The sequence below is a fragment of the Lissotriton vulgaris genome, chromosome 11 (assembly GCF_964263255.1).
Source record: "Lissotriton vulgaris chromosome 11, aLisVul1.2, whole genome shotgun sequence".
Taxonomy (NCBI): Eukaryota; Metazoa; Chordata; class Amphibia; order Caudata; family Salamandridae; genus Lissotriton; species Lissotriton vulgaris.
The window spans coordinates 1,037,931,505-1,037,955,683 of NC_141699.1; the positions used below are offsets into that span (position 1 = coordinate 1,037,931,505).

The following is a 24,179-nucleotide window of genomic DNA, read 5'->3' on the forward strand; positions in this document are numbered from 1 at the left end:
AGTCTCATGCACCCACTCCAGACCCACTCACAGACCCACTTAGAAACGCACACACGCACTCACACATCTACTCAGAGACTTAAACAACCACTCACAGACCCAATCAGTCTCATGTACCCGCTCACAGATCCACTTAAAGTCTCATACACTCGTACATGGACCCACTCAGATTCTCATGCACTCACGCACAGATCCACTCAGAGACTCACACACCAAGTCACAGATCTACTCACTCATGCACCCCTTCACAGATCCAATGAGACTCTAACACACTCACTCACACCTCCACAGAGGCAGTCATACACTCACGTACACACTCAGACACACATGCATCCACTCACAGATAACATCAACTGACTGTTCACCGGCTGTGAGGGTGGTGTTGCAGTTGAGACAAAATGTACTAATCTCTTTAATTCTGGAGAAGTTTGGGTTAGCCGCCTCTCCACTTCCTCAGGTACTTTTTCTCCAGGATCAGGTGGTGTATGACTAGAGGTTGATGCCCCTCTCCAGCTCTCTCTTTCTATGCCCTTTTCAGACGGTTCTTGTGGTATGTTTTTAAATGGTACAGCATGCTTATTGTACCACAAGAATATTTTTTTGCAGTGCCCCTTGAAAGGGTTTGGTCGCACAAGGTGCACTTTATAAATTTGGTGACTGCTTTTGAGTCCTCAGACGGGGCGGTAAACAAATCACAGGCAATACTTTGTTGTTTTGACACTGGTTCTTGATCTAAAGAGTCTTCTGGGCATGCATGTACCTCCGGCTCCTCAGCTTCTTGATGCAGGTCCTGCTCCTCACTCCCTGTTGCCATTTTCTATTACAATAAATGACAAAAAACAACCAAAAACAGAGAACATCTCCTACAATGATGATTCAAATACCAACTGAAAGCTTTTAAAGAGGTATGTGGATGCTTCTGTGGGTGTGGGTGATATGAGAGGTTGTATGTGGATGTGAGCAGGTGTGTGAGTTGTTCTGAGTAGGCCGGGGTCAGAGTTTTTGGAGTTCCAAAAAACTCTACCACGGTGCAAATGGCAGAAATGCGTTTGGTCATGCCATTTGTGTTGATTTTCAGTGCCAGGTGTTTCTTCTGAACTCTAAAATCAGCACAAAGGTCAGCGCAAGAGGGCTCTGCTTCTTTTCTTGCCGCTCGAGTAGATTTTCTACCCAAACTGTAGCTTTCTCAACGCGAACTGAATGTTTTTCAACGCGAGCGGTCGCGACCATCCACAACCGCCCGCGTTGAGAAATATGACAGCCGGCATTGAGAAATCTCACGGGGAGGTGGAGTTTCCTTGCTCGCACTTGTCAACTTGATGTTGGCAAGCACAAGTGAGGAAAAAATTCCACTCCACTATGAGGAGCAGAGTTTTTCCGAACTCAGGGTGTTCCGCAGAGTACGGAAAACTCCACTAATGGAGTAAGGTTCACCGCCCAGGCCTAGTTCTGTGGATGATGTCATCAGTGATGTCATTTGAGATGTCATCAGTGATGTTACTGACCATGTCATGAGTGATGTAATATGTTATGTTGTAGGCAGTGCATTGTGGAGGCATAAATTATAGTTAGCTCAGGTAACTATAACTGCTAAGTTTCTATGGTTTGTACGAGTGAAACGTGAGGCTAACGATAACGTCCCTGTAACCTTTCCTTTTTCTCAGTAAATTTTGACAGGTTTTTTAATGTTATTTCCTAACTATAATATCCCTGTAACCTTTGGTTTTTTTTCAGTGAATTGCAAGTTTTTAAAAATTAATATCCTAACTATAATGTCCCTGTATGGGACTTGCAGGAGGTACCAGGAGGACTTCTTTGCCCACATAGGTCCCTCAGGAGTAAAGTGGACTTCATCCCCCAACCAGTAGTGTGTAGGAGCCGCGTTTTCAGAGTGGTGGAGAAAAGGGATGTGACTTCTGAAGACCTCTTAGCAATCCTGCAGTGTGGACATTACTTGAGGTAACAAGAGGAGTCTTTAGACCCCCAAGGATGTCCTTGGGGGCCAACTACCCTTCCTGTTACCTCCAATAAGTTCCACACAGCCGGATTGCTGAAAGGTTGTCGAAGGCCACGATCTCTTTCTCCACCACTCTGCAAGCATGCCTCCTGGTGCCTACTAGTTGGGGGATGAAGTCCCCTTGGCTTTTGAGGTTCTTTGGGGGCCGACTACCCCTCCTGCTACCTCCAATCTCACACAGCGGGATTGCTGAGAGGTTTTTGGTGACCACACCCCATTTCTCCACCGCTCTGCAAATGCGCATCCTGCCATGCTACTAGTTGGGGGAGGAAGTCCCCTTGACTCCTGAGGGTCCTTGAAAGGCCAACTACCCCTCCTGTTACCTCTAGTAAGTTCCACACAGCTGAATTGCTAAGAGGTTGTCAGAGGTCATGCCCCCTTTATCTGCCACTCTGCAAATGTGCCTCCTGGTGCACTACTGGTTCAGGAAGAAGTCCACTTTAGTCTTGAGGCCATCAGGAGTAAAATAGAATTCATTCTCCTACAGGCAGTGCGCTAAGAGGCGCATTTGCAGAGTGGTGCAGAAAGGGTGCATGGCCTCCAAAGACCTGTCAGCAATCCAGCTGTATGGGACTTACTGGTGGTAACAGGAAGGCTTGTTGGCCTCCAAAGTGCCTCTGGACCCAAGGGACTTAGGGCCAGATGTAGGTGGCTAAATACCGGTCGGTAACACTGAAATTCGGTAGATTACTGCGTTACCGACCGGTGTTTAGCCTTGTGCAATATAGGTGAGTTCAAACCTACTTGCAAAATTAGGAATCGCTAAATAGCGATTCCTTATTTTGCTCTTGCATTTAAGGAATCGGAAATGCCGATTCCTTAAATGCAATGTACGTAGGACTAAAAATAGTGCACTTCAGCCTTAAGGAATCGCTCATTACCACCAACTTCAAGTTGGTGGTAAGTAGCGATTTTCTTTAAAAAAAGCACTTTTTTGCTTTTTTAAATGTGCCATGTGGCACACATCCATGCCCTTAGGGCATGTATGTGCGCCACATGTGCACACATGCACATTTCAGGGGTGTAACAGGGTGTCCTTTGGACACCCTGGCACCCTTGAAATACCTCCCGCTATTAGCGATTTGGTAATACCAAGTCGCTAATAGTGAATATCTTCCCATTCATTCCTATGGGCCTTCAAGCCCATAGGAATGAATGGCTAGGTATTCCTTAATAACGAATCTCAATTACTGATTCGTTATTAAGGAATGTTAAGGAATCGCTAATATTTTAGCAATTCCCACCTACATTCAATTTAGTGAGTCCTTAATAGCGATTCGGTAAAAATCGCTATTAAGGACTCGCTAAATTGAAGTTACCTAGATCTGGCCCTAAATCTCCAAACCGGCAGTGTGCCAGGAGGTGCGTTTGCAGAGTGGTGGTGAAGGGGGCACATCCTCCGGTGACTTGACGGAGGTTTTTTTCTTTTTATTCCTTTCTTTTTTTAAGGGAGGGGCGCTGCATGCCCCCCTTCCTTGGGCCATTTTCGGCCCAGGGAACCTCATCCCCCAGATCCAGGCCTTTTTTTAATGGGTGAGGGGGCCCTTCCTTCCAGGCCAATTTTGGCCCCGGAGACCAATGAATACGAGCAGGAGCCTGCACTCCATTTTTTTTCCTAGTGGGTGTTGCAGATCCAGCGCAACTCTTGCCAAATTAATTTTTTTAATGTCTTTTGCCTCCGCAAGGTCCCTGTGGGATCCCCCCCCCAAGAGGCCTAGGGGGGTCAGGGTGTTTCTACCTTGCGCCCTTTTCTTTATTTTTAATTGTTTTTCCTTTGACTTCCTGCTTTGAAGTGTTGGCAGCCAATCAGATCTAAGCATGAGATCTCAGTGGGATCGCAAATCCTCCACATACCAAGTGTGTATATCTGAAAAACCTTTAAATAACTCCGCAACTACTGAAGAGATTTACACCAAATCACAAAAAGGCACTTCCTTGGACAAACACCTACCTTCCTGCCAAATTTAGTGCAATTCTGTTCAGCAGTTCGGGCTTTAGTCGTGTCTAAAGGTCATATGGGAATTAACATGGGGAAAACGCATTTTTAAGCACCCTCTGGTTTGCGCCGCCCGCTTGACAGATCACTCCAAACTTTCCAGGTAGCAGCTGAAGTGACCATTGTATTTGTTTTACTAATTTTGTGAAGATTCTTAATGCAGAGCCAAAGTTATTGCCAAAACAACAAACGCTGTCTACATGGAAACATGGTCGTAACTATAACTACCTACTGCTACTGCCAGTAGGTAATACATATATACATATATATGTATATTTGGTTCCACTTGCCCGCTTTGCATATCCCAAACAGGCTCCAGCACTCTTGAGCTCTCTTCAAAAGGTAAGCTTTAATTGTGGATACAGGTTGACGCGTTTCGACTGCAGCCGCGGTCTTTCTCAAAACAAATCGTAACCGCCATTTTGATTCTTAAATACTATCTGGACGGGTTCTAAAACATTAACGTGACAGTGCATCTTTAAAGTGACAGTGCGAACTTCCATCCTCAAAGTGATACCAGTGCAAATCGTGACAATTCGCAAAACATTTCCACAGTTACCTTCTCTAGACAAAGTCATTGTTTTATGTTTTTTGACATCGTCCTTGCGGCAGAGTGGTTAAAACTGAGAAAATCGAAATCTAGCTAATAGCTCTTGCATGACATATGAATTAAACATCCTTGTGTCGTCCTTAGGTATTTCTCACAGTTATATCCAATAGAAGCACAATACTAGGTATCATTCATTACTGTGTGTCTTAGGACGGAACCATAAAGACAACACATTTCCAACTGCAGATTTTCCTGTGCTTAATTAACCTGATCTTTTTAACATGTTGTGTTTTCTGTAAATATAAGCATCTAGGCAAATGCCCTTAGCTTTCACCCCCATTGTCTAAATCTAACAAGGGGAATTGTGTGGATCTAATTCTATAACATTCTTAGTCATCTGCCTCAAAAAAAACTCAATAAAAATTTTTAAAAATTATTTATATGTCTATACGGAACCCTATCCCAATTAAAAATATATGAATACACATTACATTGAATCGATGGCCCTGCTCTAACATTTGCCAACTGACCAATGATCATAAAACAGTGCAGTTTTTCTCTTAGATCAGAACATGCAACTCATCTTCAGTGTACAGCCCCTCAGGTATTTTTGTGTTGAATCTCAATACACATATGGATTCAAGTTGTCTCAGGCACTTTTTTCTATTGCCCCCTCTCAATCTGGCCGGTACTTGATCTAATATAAAATAACTCAGCTCTTATATAGTAGTGGGGTGTGCTTCCTGAAAGTGTCTGGCCACTGGATAAGTTCGATCTAGCTCTAATATGTTGTAAATTAACTTGGTGTGCTCTCAAAATCGTGCTGCCAATATAGAGCTTAGGGCAAGTGCATTTCAAGACATACACAATAAACTCACTCCTGCAGTTAAGTGGCTTTCTGATATTCCACATCCTATGTGATAAGGGCAGTGGTATTTCTGTGGTGTTGACCCCATAATTGCGAGCCTTGCATTCATGGCATTTCTTGAAACTTCCATTTCCGCCCAACCATGTCCTCTGCTGTTGTGCTTCCGGGCTGCTGACTACTAGATTGTCTTTCATAAATTTTGTTCTTCGAAAAGCTATGAGGGTTTTGATATGTATTTTTGAACCTAGCACTGGTTTGTTGCATAAAAGATGCCAAGGCTTTTGGAAAATACCTCTATTCCTCTGATGTAAACAGTGATGAAACAAACCTCATTTGGCTGCTGTTTTGTTGTCATGCTGTTGCTATCTGCAAAAAGCAGATGTTCCCTAGACTTGTTGTTGACTTTCTGTAGAGCCATTTCTAAGACTTGCTGATTGTATCCTCGAGTGGCAAATCTATCGTTCAATTTTTTTTGCGCAATCTTAAGTTGATCTAAATCACTACAATTCCTACACATACATAGATTCTCTGCATATGAGGTTACTGTATTTTAGCCTATTGGTATGGAAACTACGTGCATGCAACACCATGTTGCCAGCTGTATTCTTTCGAAATGTCTTGGTGTGCAGACGCCCCTCCATGACATACACTTTTAGATCCAGAAAATTCACCTCATTAATACTGAAGTGAGATGTAAAATGTAGATTGAGTTGATTCACATTGAGTTGTTTGACAAAATCCTCTGCTGACTCTATATTACCGCGCCAGATGATGAAGCGCTCATCTATAAAGAGTGACCATAAGATTACATTCCCACCAGCCCATATGCAAGCTGGCATAACTGGGGGTGAAGCAGGTGCCTATGAGAGTTCCTCTTAGCTGCCTAAACATATCTTGACCGAAGAGAAATATGTTGTTATGGAGACACCAATGTACCATATCTACATGCATCCAAGTGTGTTTAAGCAGTGACATTGGCCTTGAGCTTAAAATATATTCCACTGCTTTGATCCCATCAGTGTGGGAGATGCTTGTATATAATGAGGAGACATCTAAGGTCATTAAGATGTAGTCCTCTTCCCAAATTATGTCATAGATTTTCTTCAGAAAGTCCCCAGTGTCCTGAGTATACGAGGAAATATATATAATAGTTAGGTCAAACTTTACATAGGAAGGAGCATTTTTTTCATTAATAACTTTGCCATTGTTTGACAAATCCCCATGTAACTTTCAAAACAAAATCTTATCAATCTCACCTCCTTCAGGGAAACTTTTGGAGTGATCTGTCAAAGGGGGCTGGAGAAAAAGAGAGGGTCCCATAACATGTTTTGCCCATGACACTTCCAATAAGAAATTTTAGACAGTGCTACAGGAAAAACAGATGAACAGAAGTGCACCAAATTTGGTAGAAAGCTACATCTTTTCAAAGTGACCTTCTTGTGATTTATGTAAATCTATAAATCCAGGTTTGAGAAATTAAGATAAAAAAACAGAAATATAAGGATAGTTGGTCATGCGGGTGCACAAATTAAAAAAAATAGAGTGATTGACAGAGAGGGCTTTTTTCCCGCATTCTGTCTTAGTACAGTGGGACTGGCACAGTTCTGCTGTACCAAGCAATCGGATTGACTGGCTGCAACATTCTGTTAGATTCTTGGGAATTGTATTGCGCATGGCTAACCAACGGGCCTCCTAGCACTGGTAAAACTCTGCTCTAAGATGTTAATTGCCTTCCTGATGCTTGAAAAGATGGGTTTTCAGTTGCTTCATAAAGCTGACTTTGAGCTGTCCAGTCTAATGTGAGCGGGAAACGCCTTTCACAGTTTGGGGGCTAGAAAAGCGAAGAACCTTCTGTCACTTCTTGCTTTATTGATCCTAAGGACAAGGAGTAGTTTGTGACACTCCTAACGTAGGGTAAGTTTTGATGATAGGAGGTAACAAGACATTGAGAAAAATGATGTGGCCATAATTGTAGAACACTGGTGAGGGGTCTTGTGGGATAACTGTGAGACTCAGCACGGACAATGGTATTCTTCTCCAGGAGTACCACGGGAGAACCGTGGGACTAGAAAAAAATTATACAAAATGTGGCTGTTTGCCCAACACCATGCGGTGCACACCTGTGCATGGCAAGGGATTTGCCGTCAGATGGGGGTTGGCCAAAGGGCCCTAAGCTGTGCGTGTCGGTGGAGTTGGCTGTCTGCTGGGTGTTGTGTGCAGGCATCACTGCCAACCAGGGCAGCGCATAGCCAAAACCATGTGCGGTGGGAGGTTGGCCTGTGCAGGGGAGTGAGTTGGATGGAAGACAGGCCTTGCAACCAACGTCATGCCATCCAAGGCCAAAGGCCGTGCATGATGTGGGTTGACTGCCTGCAAGGTTAGATATGTTAATAAGACTTTACATTACATTTTACAAAAGTAGAATTTCACTGAAGCTGTGCAAGGTACGTACTTGGCCGTCTAATGGGGCTTGAGTGTCTTGATGGAGTGGCATCTCTGGGAAGAGCTATACAAGTTTGTAAAGTAAGTTAAACAACAGTAGACTGGGTAATGTCGTCAGTGTTGTCATCAGTGATGCTATTTGAGATTTCATGTGTGATGTCATCAATGATGTTATTGAACATATCATGAGTGATATAATATGTGAGGTTATAAGCAGTGTATGGAGGGGGCACAATTGCGAGGTTTTGTTTTGTTTTAAAACACTAGATTTTACATTATTACAAAGCCTAACTATAATGTCACATAACCTTTGCATTTTTCATATTATTTGTTCTTTGTTGATATATTTTTTTCACTAAAGAAAACAGAGGTTAAAGTGAATTTATATCTAGGTGAAGATTTCTGTTTGAATGGAGCATTTAAAACAAAACAAATCCTGAAATTCTTCAGTTGCAGCTATCTGAAGTAACCATACCTTGCGCCCTCCTCCTGCACAGTGTTGTCATCAATTATGCAATTTCATATATCATCAGTTATTTTATCAATGATGTTATTGGACATGTCATGAGTGATGTAATATGTGAGGTCATTAGCAGTGTATAGCTAGGGTGTGAGTTACAGCTACCTTAGTTAATTATAACTGGTGAATTCTGTTTTTTTAGTATAAAATGTTACATTCAAAGTGACATTTTCATTCAAATATAACGTAACTTTAACATTTGATTTCTTCATTGCATTTTCAAGGTTTTTTATGATGTAAAGTAAGATAATATTACCACACCTAGCAATAACATCACTTTAACCTTTGTTTTCTCACAGTGAATTTGGAGTTTTTTAATGTAAAGTAAGATTCACTTACCATTCATAACCATGTCAATGCCCTAATGCAAATGGCCTGCTGCCAAGCCCTGCGCTCAACCTCCATGGGTGGACATTTCCTGCCATGCACATGCAGCATGGATTGGTGGCAGGGCCTGGCCGAACCAAGCCCTGTGCCCAAACCTCCTGTAGGTTGCCACGCCCTTACCACTCATGGTCTATGTATGTGTGTAGCATGGGGTTGGCTGCAGCCCAGGCCTTGCGCCCAACTCCATGTGGGCAGAAACCATGCATGGGCTTCAGGCATGTGTGGAGTGGGCCCTGCGACCGAGGCCCTGCACCCAACTACCCATACACAGCCTTTCAACTACAGAAACCCACACTCCCCTTTTTGTTTTAAAAGATCCTGCTGGACTCTCGCAGGGACCAGCATGGCTTCTGTGTGCCTGCTAGACTTTCTGGGACACAAGCGTCCGCGCTTGCTCCTGCAAGAGTCCCACAGGATTGTGGCACTGTAAAGAAAATGTACATCTGGTCCTGGGTAACTATGGGACATGTAGCAAAAAACAAAAGGAGATACCCTCAAATTCCACTTGGGACAGGGTGAGATATTTAAAAGTAAAACAAAGTCCCTCCACTAGACACACATTGTCATTATTTACATATTTCTAATTTACAAGACATAGACAACCTATGGGTACCAATGCAATTCAAATCGAAATCAAATCAGAAGTACGTCAGTAGAATCAACAGTCATTAAACAACTAAAAAAAAGTTACTTAAAAACATCAATTTATTATAAGAAAAAGAGAGGATAAGCCTCCACAGATTAAAAACAATGTTACAATTCATATACAAAAAAAACAAACAGTTGACACAGCATTTCAGTGATTTTATCGATGTGACACCTTCTTCAGGACAGTTTTCTATAGTCTTTGTATGGAGACTAGTAATCAATTTTGATAGTTTAAAAAAAACAAGCAATTCAGCTTTGTAATTTGCACTGTTGACGGTTTCCGTTGTTGCAGGATAAAAGCCCTTTTGGGTTCAATATCAGAAACATATACGGAGCTGTGCATTTAGTCACCGTATTTAAGTAACTCCAGTGTGATACTAAATAGCTTGCTGAGGCAAAACAGCCATTTCTAGTATTTTGCTTTTTATCTTCCAGTAATTAAAAGTCTTTGAATATTCTTTTGAGACCTTCCTGTATCTTGACCGTTTTTTTCTCATTAAGGGTCTTCAAACAGCTAGACGGCTTCCCTGCCTCCAAATCGTACAGCTTCCGGACGGGATATCTATGGGACACCCCCACAAGGTCTATGGCGTTAAGGTTCCCCTACCCGGCCCCCTAAAACTTTATTTATTATTTTCATTGTCATGACAAGGGAACCAAGTCCCCATGTCCTGTAATGGCAGCTGCAACATTTCTCTTCATGTTGTAGCTAGCCAATCAGAGAGCAAGCTCTTTTGGGGCGAATGGGAGCTTCTAACTTCTGTGGGAGCAAGGCGGTCAATGAGAAAGAAATCCCCTCAGACAATCAGATCACTCTGTTATTAAAAGTTGAGTGACGTGTGACTCCTGCAAGCTTCCCGCGAACCCATCCATCCACATATCTGTACATTTTGAACCTTAAATTTTCAAAACTGATTTACACTTTATCACCAAAAGCATCCTTTCTGGGTAAATATCTAGATTTCTTCCAAATTTGGTGCAATTCTGTTCAGCCATTCCGGTGTCTAAACTTCTTTAAGGAAATTGTGTGTTTGGCCCCCTCTTCTTTTTCGGCTCCCGCTTGACAGATCACACGAAAACTTTCAAGGAAGGAGCTAGTGGATGAACTGGTTTATGGAAAGTTTTATGAAGATTTTTCACACTGTGCCAAAGTTATTTGCAAACCAAAAAATCCATTTTGTATGGTAACTAGGTCCTAACTATAACTACACAGTGGCGAACGCCGCTGTGTAATATATATATTTTATAACCATGCCCGCATTCTTCATGGTTGCTCTTTATAGGTGGCGTCACCACTTTTATTTGTTGCCCTTTTTGTGCCCCTCCTAAAACTCACTTCCAGAAATGCCACTGACTGTGAACAATTCCATCTCACACTGTGCGCAATCCGAAATCTGTCTCTCTAAAAGTTACTGCTACCATAACCGTTAATTCAACCGCCGAACCTTCTTTCCACAAATATAACTGATCAAATCATCCAACGGCTTTTTCCACATCTAGTTGCAGCATGTGAGTTTTGATTTTCCAGCTTAAGAACTCAACGGAACTAGAGGTAGCACAGAAAACCAATTAAAACTTACCATTGACGCCAGAAAATTAATTTCTTTAAGATGTAAAGGCAAGCAACAAGAATTTCCACTCGGGTTTGATTTAAACGTTGAAACACAGTTACAGCATCCGTTTGAAAACTGCACTAATATAATAAAATATAGACTATAAAGTGTATTGCACATAATACGTCGGTGGACTTAGATGTGGGAATTTTACGCTTTGAGAGAATGGGAATATGTGATTTTTCCAAGATGTGCGAATGGTGAACAAGGTGAACAAGCTTGGCCACGCGCTGATGGGCACCAATGCAGCGCGGGCACGCTCCATCACTCCTTATGAACAGAAAGGGGTCCCCCTGCTCTTCCCCATCTGGACCTTGGGCATCGCTCGACGCCTGGAGCTACCAAGGGCAGCGTGCGCGCACTTCTTCCCTCTGCTCTCCCTCAGCGCGGAGGCGCGCCCGTACCACCGCTGCTGCAGCCGGGGGCGCGCACAGGCAGCAGGGGGAGGCGCGGCCAGGGAGGAGCCTTCTTCAGACCGAAAAGAAATGAAGGTGCCAGGCAGAGCCCGGGGAAGAGTTAGCCAGGGAAGTGGAGAGCGGCGTCAGGGTGCCGGAGTCCCAGGGAACCCTGCCCGCGCCCCCGTGCTGGCCGAGGAAGGCTGCGCCGAGTTCAGCACCACCGAGGGCGGACAGCAGCTCCGGGCACGTCCCAGCAGCAGCAGAGCACAGCAGGGCACCTGCCAGCCAGCAGCAGAGCCCTTCCGGCGCCTCCACCCTGCTCAGCAAGCCTCCTCTTTCCACTTGAGGCACAGTTCACACTCAGCCCAGTGACCACAGGAGCATCTCTGCCCTCTGGGGAGAGTGGGAAGTGAGGACCCCTCCCAGCAGCACCAGCAGCGGCCCACCCTGCAGGGCAGGATGTACCAGGGACACATCCAGGTAAGGCGATGCCTCCCAGGCTGCCCTGTGTTAAAAAACAGCAGGACGTGTGTGCTTTACTGCTCTAGTGGAAACACTGTCCAGCGGAAGTTTAGCATCCCTACTAATGTGCTCTTTTAAACTTTCGGATGTTTTAATGTGTTTCCTCTGTGCTCAGGGAATTTTGTGATTGTTTAAGGGCATGGCCTGCTGAAGGGAGACCCCGGCGCAGCTCTGTTTGAGGGTACAGACTACAGATGAATTGTCGGGTGCAAGGTCAAGGGGGGCCCCTAGGTGACTGCTGCAATTTAATTCCCTCAGCACCCCGGCAAAGCGAGGCTGTGCCCGCTCTCCACCCCCATTGGGTCTGGTGGTAGATCAGTGGGCGTCATCCAGGTCTGACGCTGCGTGTAGGCGCTGTGCACATAGGTGCTCACCCCTAACTCTTCCTGTATGTCAACTGAAGGGCAAATGTATAGCGCGGCTCTAGGGGCGACTAGGCGCTTTCGCTCTCTGTTGATTTTTTTCACACTCAGAATTGTCTGCGTGTTTGTTCGAGGACCGTGATTTGCTGAAGTTTTTTTTCTGCCTAATAATAATCTGCGCCCTGCATTACCTTCCGGGTACCCACCGCTGCAGGCTGGGCAGGTGTTCAAAATCTATTAAAAGCGCACACGTGAATTACAGAAATAAAATATGACTCCTGTCTCAGGAGGTTATCGATTCCTCGGCAGCGCAGGCTTGGCAGCCGGCTCTTCCCGGACCGAGTCACCTTGTTCTCCCAACCTCCCTGGCACCGGGTGCCCATGGAAACTCACGCCGCTCCTGCGCTGTGGGTGGCAGGGCATGGCGTGCGCGGGAGCGGCGGTGCAGACACACGGTGGGTTTGTGAATGGTGTCGCGTTGAACCAATCAGCACGGCTGCCTTGCTTTGCCCCCCTTGCCGTAGTACCGCGTAGCGGAAGCGCTGCGCACTGCAAAGTTTGCCCAAAGTCGTGCTGCATGACTGGGGCATCACCATGTTTAACAATCTTCGAACGTGCAAAGATAGTTAGCGATTTACATCTCCTGACAGGCTGGCTGCACACTGAAACACCGAAAAAGAAATAAATACACCGGGCCCTTTAAAATCCCGTTCATACTGGAAGTCTAACTTGTGTAAATGAATTTATACAATGATAGTACATGCAACGGTTTTTATTAATCATGCATAATAAACTTATATACTTTCTTACTCAATGGAATTGATTCTTACGTCTTGATGGAGAATTCCTAAACAAAGTGGGCTTCATTTAGAAGGGCAACTTACACTTTTTTTTTAATTCAAGAAACGTTTTCATTAGTTTTTATGCATGCAGTAAAAATAGGACCGAAGATACATATAGAGCAATCCACCCGCAGGGTATTACCGATTGTGGTGACTTACACTTTTAAGGAATTTACACTTTGGAATAGGTTTACTACTTTATAGCTATTAGCAAAATTCGAGTGTAGACTTACTCCAAAAGCGTAACTTATATGTCCCCACCAAATTGGAGGGCCTGTGGGCGATACCATTTTAAGTCATATACAGTTTTGAGTAATTTACACTTTTGAATAAGTTTACTACTTTATAGCTATTAGCAAAATTCGAGTGTAGACTTACTCCAAAAGCGTAACTTACATGCCCCCACCAAATTGGAGGGCCTGTGGGCGATACCATTTTAAGTCATATACAGTTTTGAGTAATTTACAATTTTGAGTAAGTTTACTACTTTTTGCCTATTTACACAATCAGAGTGTAAGTTACACTTTTGTGGTAAATGTACATTCGGACTTGGTGAATAGCTAAAAAGTATCAAACTTACTTGAAAGAGCAAATTACTCAACAGCGTAAGTTATCTTTGTGAATTAGACCCAGTCTTTCAGCTTTTGTGTTCGAAGTTGTTGCCGCTGCACAGCACCATGAGGTGTGCTTCTCAGGTAATACAGATTAAATGTTACCACTTGTGCACCTGACGCATTATCTAGCACCGACACTTCTATCGGTGCTGGGAGTGACGTGGTGTGGCGATAGGTAGCCGAATGCACATTCCTACCTTTACTGCTTCAATATTTACTACAATTGAGTAATAGGTGCAAAAGTACCAAAGTGCAGCATCTGTGACTCTCTCAAAAGAGAGCACACATTGCCTTAGTTATCCCCCTTTCAAACTCAGCAATACAGCCCAAAATTTCAAATAGTCAAAGGTTTTATTAAAGGAAATCATAGAACATGTAAGGTTACTTTATTAGAGCAAGTGTTAAAGTACAAAACAGCATTAAATAGCTAAGCGGGTGTTCTGATTTATGTTACTGATTACTCACAAACTTGGCTTTGTTTGCATTCAAATTGTACTCCATTTTTCCTAGCTAAATTACTATTTTGGCTTTCATACTATCAATATAGTCTTTCTATCTATCATTCAATCCTAACATGACAGGGATCTTTGTATTTATCTATGTATGTATCTATGTATCTACCCTTATGTCTATCTGTCTGTCTTATTTGTCTGCCTGTCTGTCTAGCTTCTTGTCCAATCACCTGGCTGGCTGTCTATCCATTGCATCCACTCCCCACTATTCACCCACATTCCATCCATGAAACCATGTCTATCGATCTATATGTCCCTGTCTATCTCATCTATATGTGTCTACCCATATAGTCTATATTTAATACGCAACCTTGCACCCATTCTGACACACAAACTTTGTTCACACACATACATATCTATCCACACACAAACACAGGTGCTTATTCACTCGTGTACACACACACACACACGCACGCACACACACACACACACACACACACACACACACACACACACACACACACACACGCATAAGTGCTCATGAACACCCTCATACACACACAGCACTTTTTTTTGTATAGCCTCTCCACCACTGTTTTCAGCACTTTCCTTTACCACCACTATTCATCGCATAAGTACCGACATTTGTTGAACCCACAGTTGAAAGTACCCACTTTTCAAAAAGCAAAATCCTGTGGAATCACTGCCTGTCCCGTGCCCCAGTGCAGATCACCAACAAAGGCAAAAACAATCCAAGCACAATACTTTGATACTAGTTTTTTAATTCAACCATGTTGTGAGGTTTATTCCGGAACACACGTGTATATACTATCCATTCAAGTTCCAAGACAAACATGTTAGGACACAATACCATTATTTTATCAACCTATATTAGGAAACGTATGTGATTCAACTGTTCACATTTGTTCCTCATTGATGGGCAGTCTTGATCACACAGCATGGTGAGCAGTAGGCATAGCCGTCTAAGGGGAGTCTGTTAATGGTTTTAGTATTAAAATTAATACCTAAAAAATCTAAGTATTTCAAATGAAAGCCATGCATCTAACATTACAATGTCTGTCAATGGTAAACCTTTAGCAATACAGGGGATAGGTTAGTAAATCAGAAGTGTCTAAAGGACGGGTTTGGACCCAAATCTCACCTAAAAGTTAATGGTTTGTATCTACTCCATGTATCTAGGGTTGCCACCTTTCCAAGAGAAAAAAACACAGCCATTTGTTGTGGTTTTAAGAGTCTGCAAACACACAAACAAGGTACTAAACAGAAAAAAAATCATATGTATTAATTTGTAACACGAATTTCTGTCTTTGTTTACTTTAATTATCAGTCAAGGGTCATTAATGCAGCTCTAGAAAACATCTAGAAGTGTTTTCTGTTTATATTTGCTGTTTGAGGTATGCACAGATAAAGGCAAAGAATACTGGCTATAGGTGATTTTGCTCCTTTTTGTCCTGGCTGGGGCATCACAATACCAGTGGTGACAGCAGAAAACCAGTCAGGTGGCAACTCCACGTGTATCAAATTTCATTCACACTCCATTTCCATCGATCAGATAATACATATATATCGCAGCCCAAGGTTTGCTGGTCACATCCCCTTATCTATAATGGCTGTCTCATGGCTCCTTCTTAATCAGTGCTTCAACATATAGAATTATAGATGGGTAACAGTGAATTATGAGGATGTTTTTCACTGAGTGGTTCTGAGTGATGTCATATAAACAACCTGAGAAAAGTTCAAGATGTCTATGATGTCACTCAGAACCCCGAGGTGAAAAACATCTCCGTAATTTACTTTTTACCCATATCTGTAATTATGTTGTTTGTCATCCCTCAAAATCCTCTGCCCCTGCTTTTAACTGTTAGGGTGGGCCTTAGCACGCCCATAGCGCAGAGGTATATTTCTTAGGTCCTCACGAATGCCTGGAAACTAAATCCATGATGGCAGAAACATGTTGACCCCACTCAAGAGAAAGCAGCTGAACAATTTATTGGCTCCTTTCCCACACCTCGTTTTTAATGTTTTGATTGGCCACCCCAAAAAAATTCTGTTGTGACACAGTCCAGACATTTTTAAAGTTATCACACTATCACTCACTCACTCCTCACAAAACAAAAAATCAGCTCCGCAGTAATTCTGACGTCGAAGCACACCGGGGAGGCACTCAGCCTCTCCCAGTGGGGCTCAATGATGAAGCATGTCACCAACCAGGTTAGGGAGTGAGGGCCTTCTATATAAATCTAAACAAGAATTATGTATCTTTGTCCATGCTCCTCTCTCTTTCTCTCCTTTTCTAGGCTGATTGCAGTAGTCACACTCTTTTGTTGTTTATCCTGCTTTTTACTGAGCAGAGGAGTAATGGCGGACCCATACATTGCATGGCCTCTCGTCCATGACACAAATGTGAAAAAGAAATACCTTACCTGCCGCCTTTAAACAACCACACCACCTTCCCTGCCTTCCTCCCCCCTACTGCAGCTGTGCTTCTGGCTTCTATTCTAAGCAGACGAGCAGCGACGCACTCACAGGCTCTCAGGGAGCCCAGTCACCTGGCCTGGAAGGCCTTTATGACTTAGCAACAGTGGATAAGGAGTTGGGATATCAACTGTGGCTACATCAAAGAATTGGACAATGAGATTCAGAAAGTGCTTTAAACTACAGTGGCTCTCTACAAGAGCCATACATGTCATTAAAGTAATATGTTAGAATATAAAGCACAAACATGCTGCAAAAATAGCATAGCCAGATAATTGACTACCAAAATATTGTTACAGTAAATATACATAGGCAAGCATAGATTTACTCTTAACTTCAAATGCATGTACCTTGAAACTATATATTTCTCCCAGGTACATATATGTGGAGTTAAGTTTTGTAAACATTTACTTCTTTCAAGATATTTTGGTGGTCAATATTCTACCTGAGATATTTTTTAGCACAATTTTTAAAAATCAATATTCTGGTAGTATACCAACAGTAAATCTCCAGGCACAATCTACAGGGTACCAAAAAGTTAGTCTCTTTAATCCACTAACACACACTCCCTACCTCTTTATCTCACACATTTGAGGTGCCCGCTTTCATCCTTGTGACGGGTTGTCGGTCTTTCTCTTCTTCTGTCTTTTTGCTTTGTGTTTTTCTCTCTCTTGCTCTCGATGCAGAAAAATAAGTTGTGGTCCCTAAAAATGCGTGAAAGTGGGCCCAACCGGCAACCACTGGCTCAAATTAAGCACGGCCCGCACCCCGTTCCAAGCACATCGTTGCTGGAGTATGTGTATATTAACAGGGTATTTTAATATCATATCACCAGAGAGAATGTTTCTGTACAGCCAGGGATATTTTTGTCTATGATCAATTATTTGAACAGAAAAATCCGGAATTACGGAACTTGCAACTTATAAATATTGATCAAAAGGCAAGACAAATGGCTTTCAATCAGATAACATCAGGGTCCATGATTCCAGAAATCACCTTTCTAGATAGATTAGTAAATCCTCAATTATTCCCCAATACCGCACGCGACACGTGAGCTCAGCTGTAAAGTGATGGTCTGGTGGGGATCCCAGCTACTATTGGCCGAGGAGATGTTTATGGGGAAGGTTGCATCTGTGTGTATTTCATCACACCTCTCAGACAGGAGCACCGCCTGACAAGGCAACAGATCACACCTTGGCAAAGCTCATTCATCAGCATCCCAGGGGACTGTCAAGAGGCTGCTCATGTCTGTTTCCGCAGCCCTGCGACCTCTACTCGACTTCCCCCAGACAGCTGAGCTCTGCCTCCTTCCACAGTCTGATTCCCCCATCTCTACTCAGTTACCTCTTTTCTTTCAGATGCCCTCTCTTCTCTAAGCTTGTCTCTCTTTTATTGTGCTTTTTGTTGACTCAGTCTTTCCACTCCACAGCCATCATTCATTTTCACTAATGCAACATCTCTCCTTTCTCCCCTGAAGTGTCTACAGTCCATCCCTGCACTGCTTCATGTTGTTAAAAAAGTCTTTTTCACATCCACACTCTTATTCTCCTATTTAGTCCATGTCTTAAATTACTGTGTGATTGTTTGGTTGGGATAGAGAGAAATTCCTAAGTAATATTTCATGGTGAGTTAGTGCCCTAGGATTTGATTTTGATTTGATTTGATTTGATTTTGTGATTTATAGAGCGCGCGTATGCCCGAGGGCGTCTTGGCGTGTATGTACAGGTCTATGGTGAGTGTAAGCACTTTTACCATATGACATGTTGTTTACATTTCGTCTAAGGTAGTTAACCCATCCTCAAGGTGTTTATTAAGTCTGGTTAGGGAGTCTTACATGCCTAATTTTTACCAAAATAATAATAATACACACATACATAAATACACAGTATCTGCCAATCAGCCTACTTCATCCATTAGTCTGGTAAAGTGTCATTTACATTTTGGTTCTGCCCACTACAGTATACAGCACGAGGCGATGGTCAGCCCACTTCAAGCACATCAATATCAAACCTATTGGAGCTGCCAATTTTTGTTTAGTCATTTTGATGTGGTCCTTTCCTAAACCATTTGTGATGTTGCCAAGTGGTCAATCAATCAATCAATCAATCAATCAATCATAGCATTTGTATAGCGCGCTACTCACCCGGAGGGTCTCAAGGCGCTAGTGGTGGTGGCAACATCCGCCAACATAATCATGTACTTCTTCCACACTCCTCCATATATAGTAGAATCATTGCCTCCTACCTCAACTAGATGTGTTTGAGTTGTGATGAATAATTGCTGTTGTTTCCTTCTCTGCCCCAGAGAACTTGTTCAGTCAACAGTTTTCGTGGGAGATCTGCTCCCGAATACTTTTAATTTGGATATCGCTTGTGGATCACAACATCAGATTATGTTGGGGAGTGTCTAGAGTGAGACACTTTTGCATGGTGGGTTAGACCTGAGATTGCCAGAACACCCAAAATCAAATCCAATGTGTTATTGAAATGAAATGAAATGAAATGTAAGAAGGTACTTATATAGTGCTTGTCTGTCACCCTACGGGTATCCTGGCGCTTAGATTACAGAATCAGATACAGTTATTCGGAAAAGCCTCACATGTATAATTATATCTGAATATATGACTTGATTTCAAGATACTTTTCACCAAGACATGGATCTTCTATTGACCTGTGATCTAGGTCAGTTTATTAATTTTAAATACAATATTTCATACAACCACAATGCAGGTATTCCCATTTTGTATTTCAAATCAAACATACAAAAGACTGATCATCTTGTAGTGTATAAACCAATCCAAAAAGGTGCTCCAAGTGACGGCACAGTGAGAAAGTAAATATCAGTGAGTCATGACAACTAAAGTGATATAGAAAGATCTATATTTACAATATGTACAAAATATACATGAATCGTCCGAACCCCTTGGATAGTCTAGTCGAGCAATTGAAACCCAAGGTTACAAATCATTGGAGTTTGAAAATCCAACAGTGAATGTCGGCGGTGGGCGTGAATCAAGTCGACGTTTCAACCCCTTAACTGGATGAATCCACTTGGGCCTGCTTAAGGACAAAAACAATGGTAGGCACCTGACCGGAAAGAATCGGGCAAATATTCATGGGCTGAGTCTGGGCTGAGGGTCAATGGATTGACCCTCAGCCCAGACTCAGACAAGACATACTGCTCCAACGGAGTAGTAATGTGCGAGACAACAAGGACCCCCTGATACAGTTTAATTTCCTGGGTCAGGGCAAATAGCATGTGTGAGTAAAGTACCCAGGCAAATTTGGTTAGAAACAACTAGCACATAATAAGTGGCTTAACCACACGAAAGAAATATCTAACACTATTGTTTGTACATATCAAAATACAGATTTAATACAAATTATAGATACATTCGATAAAATTGGTACATCATTATACACAAAAGATAAAAAAGCATTGTAGCATATGCATAACTTCAATCATATAAATAATCTCTTAATTAAAAAATTGTTGGATGGTTTCCTGTCTGTTGTCTACGCGTTTCGACACTCTTAAAGTGCCTTCCTCAGGACTGTACCATTATGCAATTATTCAGACAGAAACGAATACAGTTCAGATGTTATAGCCGATTGATGCCAAGATACCGCAAAGTTTGATATAATTATTGATGTAGACCAGATTGCATTGGTAAGACGGTTGTTTTTATTTGCTGTTATTTAGGTGCACGGATCACTCTGTTGCCGATATGGTTATGATACATGTGGCCATATGTCTAAATGATCCCTCGAGATGGACGACCTGCTGTAAAAAGCGCCAAAAATTGGTCCCAGTGTTTCTAAAGGACTGATTTGATTTGTTTATTTGTTGTTATGGGAAAGCACACCGGCTGAAACCACGTCTCAGTGGTGTAAGCTGTTCGGGCGCAGGGGTAGTGTAGCGCTTGCACAACAGCTATATTTATTTTCTCCTTAGCGGACCGGCCCCTGCGGCGTCCCGGCGTCTTCCGTGTTCGGGCAAGCCACTTATTATGTGCTAGTTGTTTCTAACCAAATTTGCCTGGGTACTTTACTCATACACGCCAAGGAGTAGTAAGCAGTGGCTCTATTGAATTTTGGAACATTTATTTTGGAACATAAATAAATATGGGTGGGATTCATTTAATGAAAATTTGCCCCTGATTCTTTTGGGTCTGGTAACTACATACTGATGCCAACAATGTCAAAAACATACTTTCTAAAAAGAGATGCAGTTTTTTTTCAAATAGGGTTTTCAGGTCGAAGGCACTCCCTGAGTGTCTTCTATAAAGGACTATTTCAATACAAAATATTTAAGTCACTTCTGCAGTGGCCAGCCGCAAGGCTCAGGCCTAGGCAGGTCCATCAGGTGCCGGTCAGCTGTGCAGTTGCAGGAATGCCTCTGTAAGCTTGTTGTTTTTCTGTAGCTCACACAGGAGGTCATCCGACTGAGCCTTAGAGCAACTCTGGGTGGTCTAGGTTCAAGGCAAGCACGTCTAATCCTTCTTCAGTGAACTGAGCAATCCTTTATCTTCAGACAACAAGGCACTCTCTCTTCTGAATCTTCCACAGGTCCAGGAGTGTTCCGATGAGAGTTTCTGAAGGTCCCACTTTTATAACCGATGACAGCCTTCATTTGGAGAATTGCCTGACCTACCCCCAAAACTGCTTCTGGTCAGTTCTTCCCCTTCTACTGGTCCTAGCACCAACCTGTCTAGGGTGACAACGGCACAGGCCGGGTGTCAGGTTCCTTTGTGTGTGGTGCAGGAAGAACCCATTGAAATTTTATCAGGGCATGGTATAACTCCTGCCAGGAAGACCCTCTCCCCTCATACCTTGTCTTCCTTTGTCTCACTGACTGTAAGCAATACACAACCCATAACTGCACAGCCAAATAACAACCCACAACCGCAGAACCATTCACAGTCATGTGACCCAGGACACTGACAGAAAGGCACATTTGGTTTAAGCAGTAAAATGGCAACTTTATAAAACTGGCATCCAACTTCACCATTATAGAGGATTTTAAATAACAATCCATTTGAATGTAAACACCATTTCTCTATCTGCTCTCAATCCGAATTTAGCACTCTTCAAATGTATTAAGGTAATCCATTGTTAGTCTATGGAAGAGTTGCCTTACAACAGTGAAAATCGACTTTAAGAGTTTTTCACTGTCCCAACATATAAAACTTAAACACACCTGTCCTCGTTTTTAACTACCATGCAACCTGCCATTTAGGGCCAAAGATAGAGGTAACTTATAAGTATTAAAAAGGAAGGCTTAGGTCTGGCATACAGATTAATTTGCTCAGTCAAAATGGCTGTTTAACACCAGCACACCACAGGCTGCAGTGACAGGCCTGAGACATGTTTTACAGTGCTACTTTAGTGGGTGCTGCCAACTATTAGCATTTAATTTACAGGCCCTGGGAACAGGTAGTACCATTTAGTCGAGACTAACAACCAAATTGATTGAAGGAAAATGTTACCATGTTTTCAGGAGAGAGCACAAGCACTTTAACACTGCTTAACATGGTTAAAGTGCACATAGTCGTAATGCCTCGTTAGCAGGTTATAGTGCACAGAGTCCTAATGCCAACAAAAATGGTTTCAGCAAAATAAGGGAGTGAAGCAGGGGTGGCTGATGTTAACAGGCAAAAGGGGCACCACCCTGCAACTTTGGGGGTAGATAGAAGAGGATTAAGAGAAGACCGATCAGCTGGAAGCTAATTGCAGTCTCTGTTCGGTCAGAAACCAATTTAAGTGTGTGTTCTTTGATTAGGGAGGAGGAAGGGTTCGGGGAAAGCCCTGAGTCTGCTATCTGCGCCTTTTCCTGGCTGCTCAATGTCTTCCTCGTGCTGGAGGCATAAGCCTAGTCAGTGAGGACAAGTTGTGGGCATGGTGGATTTTACCTTCGAGGCATAGGCTTTCATTTGGGGGTTATTTACAATGACCTAAGGTGGGATCGTAATACTGCCATTAACCTAAATGGGCATGGACGGGGCTGGCTCATCGGCACAATGAAGGAGTGGGTTTGTCACTGACCTCTGCCTACTTCATTGCAGCCCAGCAAATGCTGCTCTTCCTTCCCACCTTAGATTGCTATAGGTGGTCTGAGGAGGGGGAGGAGCACCGTCATAGCTTGCATTCAGGCTCTTGGTCAGTGCAGAAAGGTATTTTTAGGTCGAGCATTCGAGACCTCTTGTATATACTTTAGTATATACTTATTATATACTTATATCTGTAATTACTTTGTGGGCTCTGGAGATCAGCCCTAGGACTTGTCTGCTTCCTCTTATGAACTTTTTTTTCTGTTCAACTGGCTCTATTTAACTGTCTTGATAGAAAACGACCAGAAGAGGTCAGTAAAATACCAGAATTGCTTTCTTCCTAGGGACTTTCTTTTCCTATTTTTCTGGCAACTGCCTCTAACTTTCTTGATAAAAAACGACCAGCAGAGGTCAGGAAAATACCAGCATCACTTTAGCCTTCTCTAGATTCCAGTCCAAAGAAACTGTCTTCCACAAACATCCGTAGACAATAATATTTTTTTTCAAATCTTGTATTTTCAGGGATATTACCACCGAAGGCCCTGACTTTATATTAAAAGCAGAGATTTGGATTATACCATTTCCTGCTGAATTGCAATATTTCTCTCCATGTGTTCCCATGCCTTGTGTGTCACGCAGTTTGGTGCTTACTTTCCCTCCATGTTAAAGAACAGTAGATGTTTCAGCACCCAGGCTAATGTGCTGCATAGCTAAATACATATAAGGTGCCAAAGGCAAGACCGATTGCATTGCAAATCCTTGTTTTCCAAAGTGCAGGTTCGGCCGGGGGGGACAAGCTGACTTTAGAGGCCTCATTATCTCGCTCTCGTGAATGGCGTATCCGAGTCGCAGACCCTGCTGTATCTCCCTCTTACCCCAGCTCCCTCCACGCTGGTTTAAAAGAGCGTGCCTGAGGCCATGTGGGGCTTACAGTAGCCCGGATCAGCATGCTAATCTTCTTTCGCTAGAAAAACTTAAGTTAGTATCTTGAAGAGGACGTGACTGCTGCCTGGGCCGACCCTGCTGCTCTCTGCCAGGAACAGACCTGACTCTTACCGGTTTCATGGTATTGTTTACCGTTCTAAGCGCGAGAGCTGTAAATAAGATATGTTTGTGCTGTATGAATTGAGCATGAGTGTGACACTCCACGGTTCTTAGGCCATCATACATCTTTAAGCAGTTTTTCAACATACAGCATTGCCAGGCAGTGCTTAATAGTAATTGCGGAGCAAAGGGATCCAGGGTTACAATCAACGGTAGGGTGAGATAAAGTGCACATAGAAGCCTGTCGGAATGTGAAAAATAGGCACCAGCTCCTGGAGCGGCCCGTGCCGGTAAGGGCAGTGGGGTGGTGGGGCCAGGTGGGTAGGGTGACCAGAATTTTAACCTCTTCGGTGCTCAGG

General features: G+C 43.0%; 1 protein-coding gene across 1 annotated transcript in view; it reads left to right on the plus strand.

The window, feature by feature from the left end:
* The first annotated feature begins 11,507 nt into the window (after positions 1–11,507).
* The window catches only part of PEX5L (peroxisomal biogenesis factor 5 like), a 697,369-nt gene continuing 684,697 nt past the window's right edge, over positions 11,508–24,179 (plus strand). Inside the window, exon 1 of the mRNA XM_086944935.1 lies at positions 11,508–11,919. Coding sequence (XP_086801061.1) covers positions 11,899–11,919 — 21 coding nt within the window. The 5' untranslated portion in view covers positions 11,508–11,898. The remainder of the gene's footprint in view (positions 11,920–24,179) is intronic.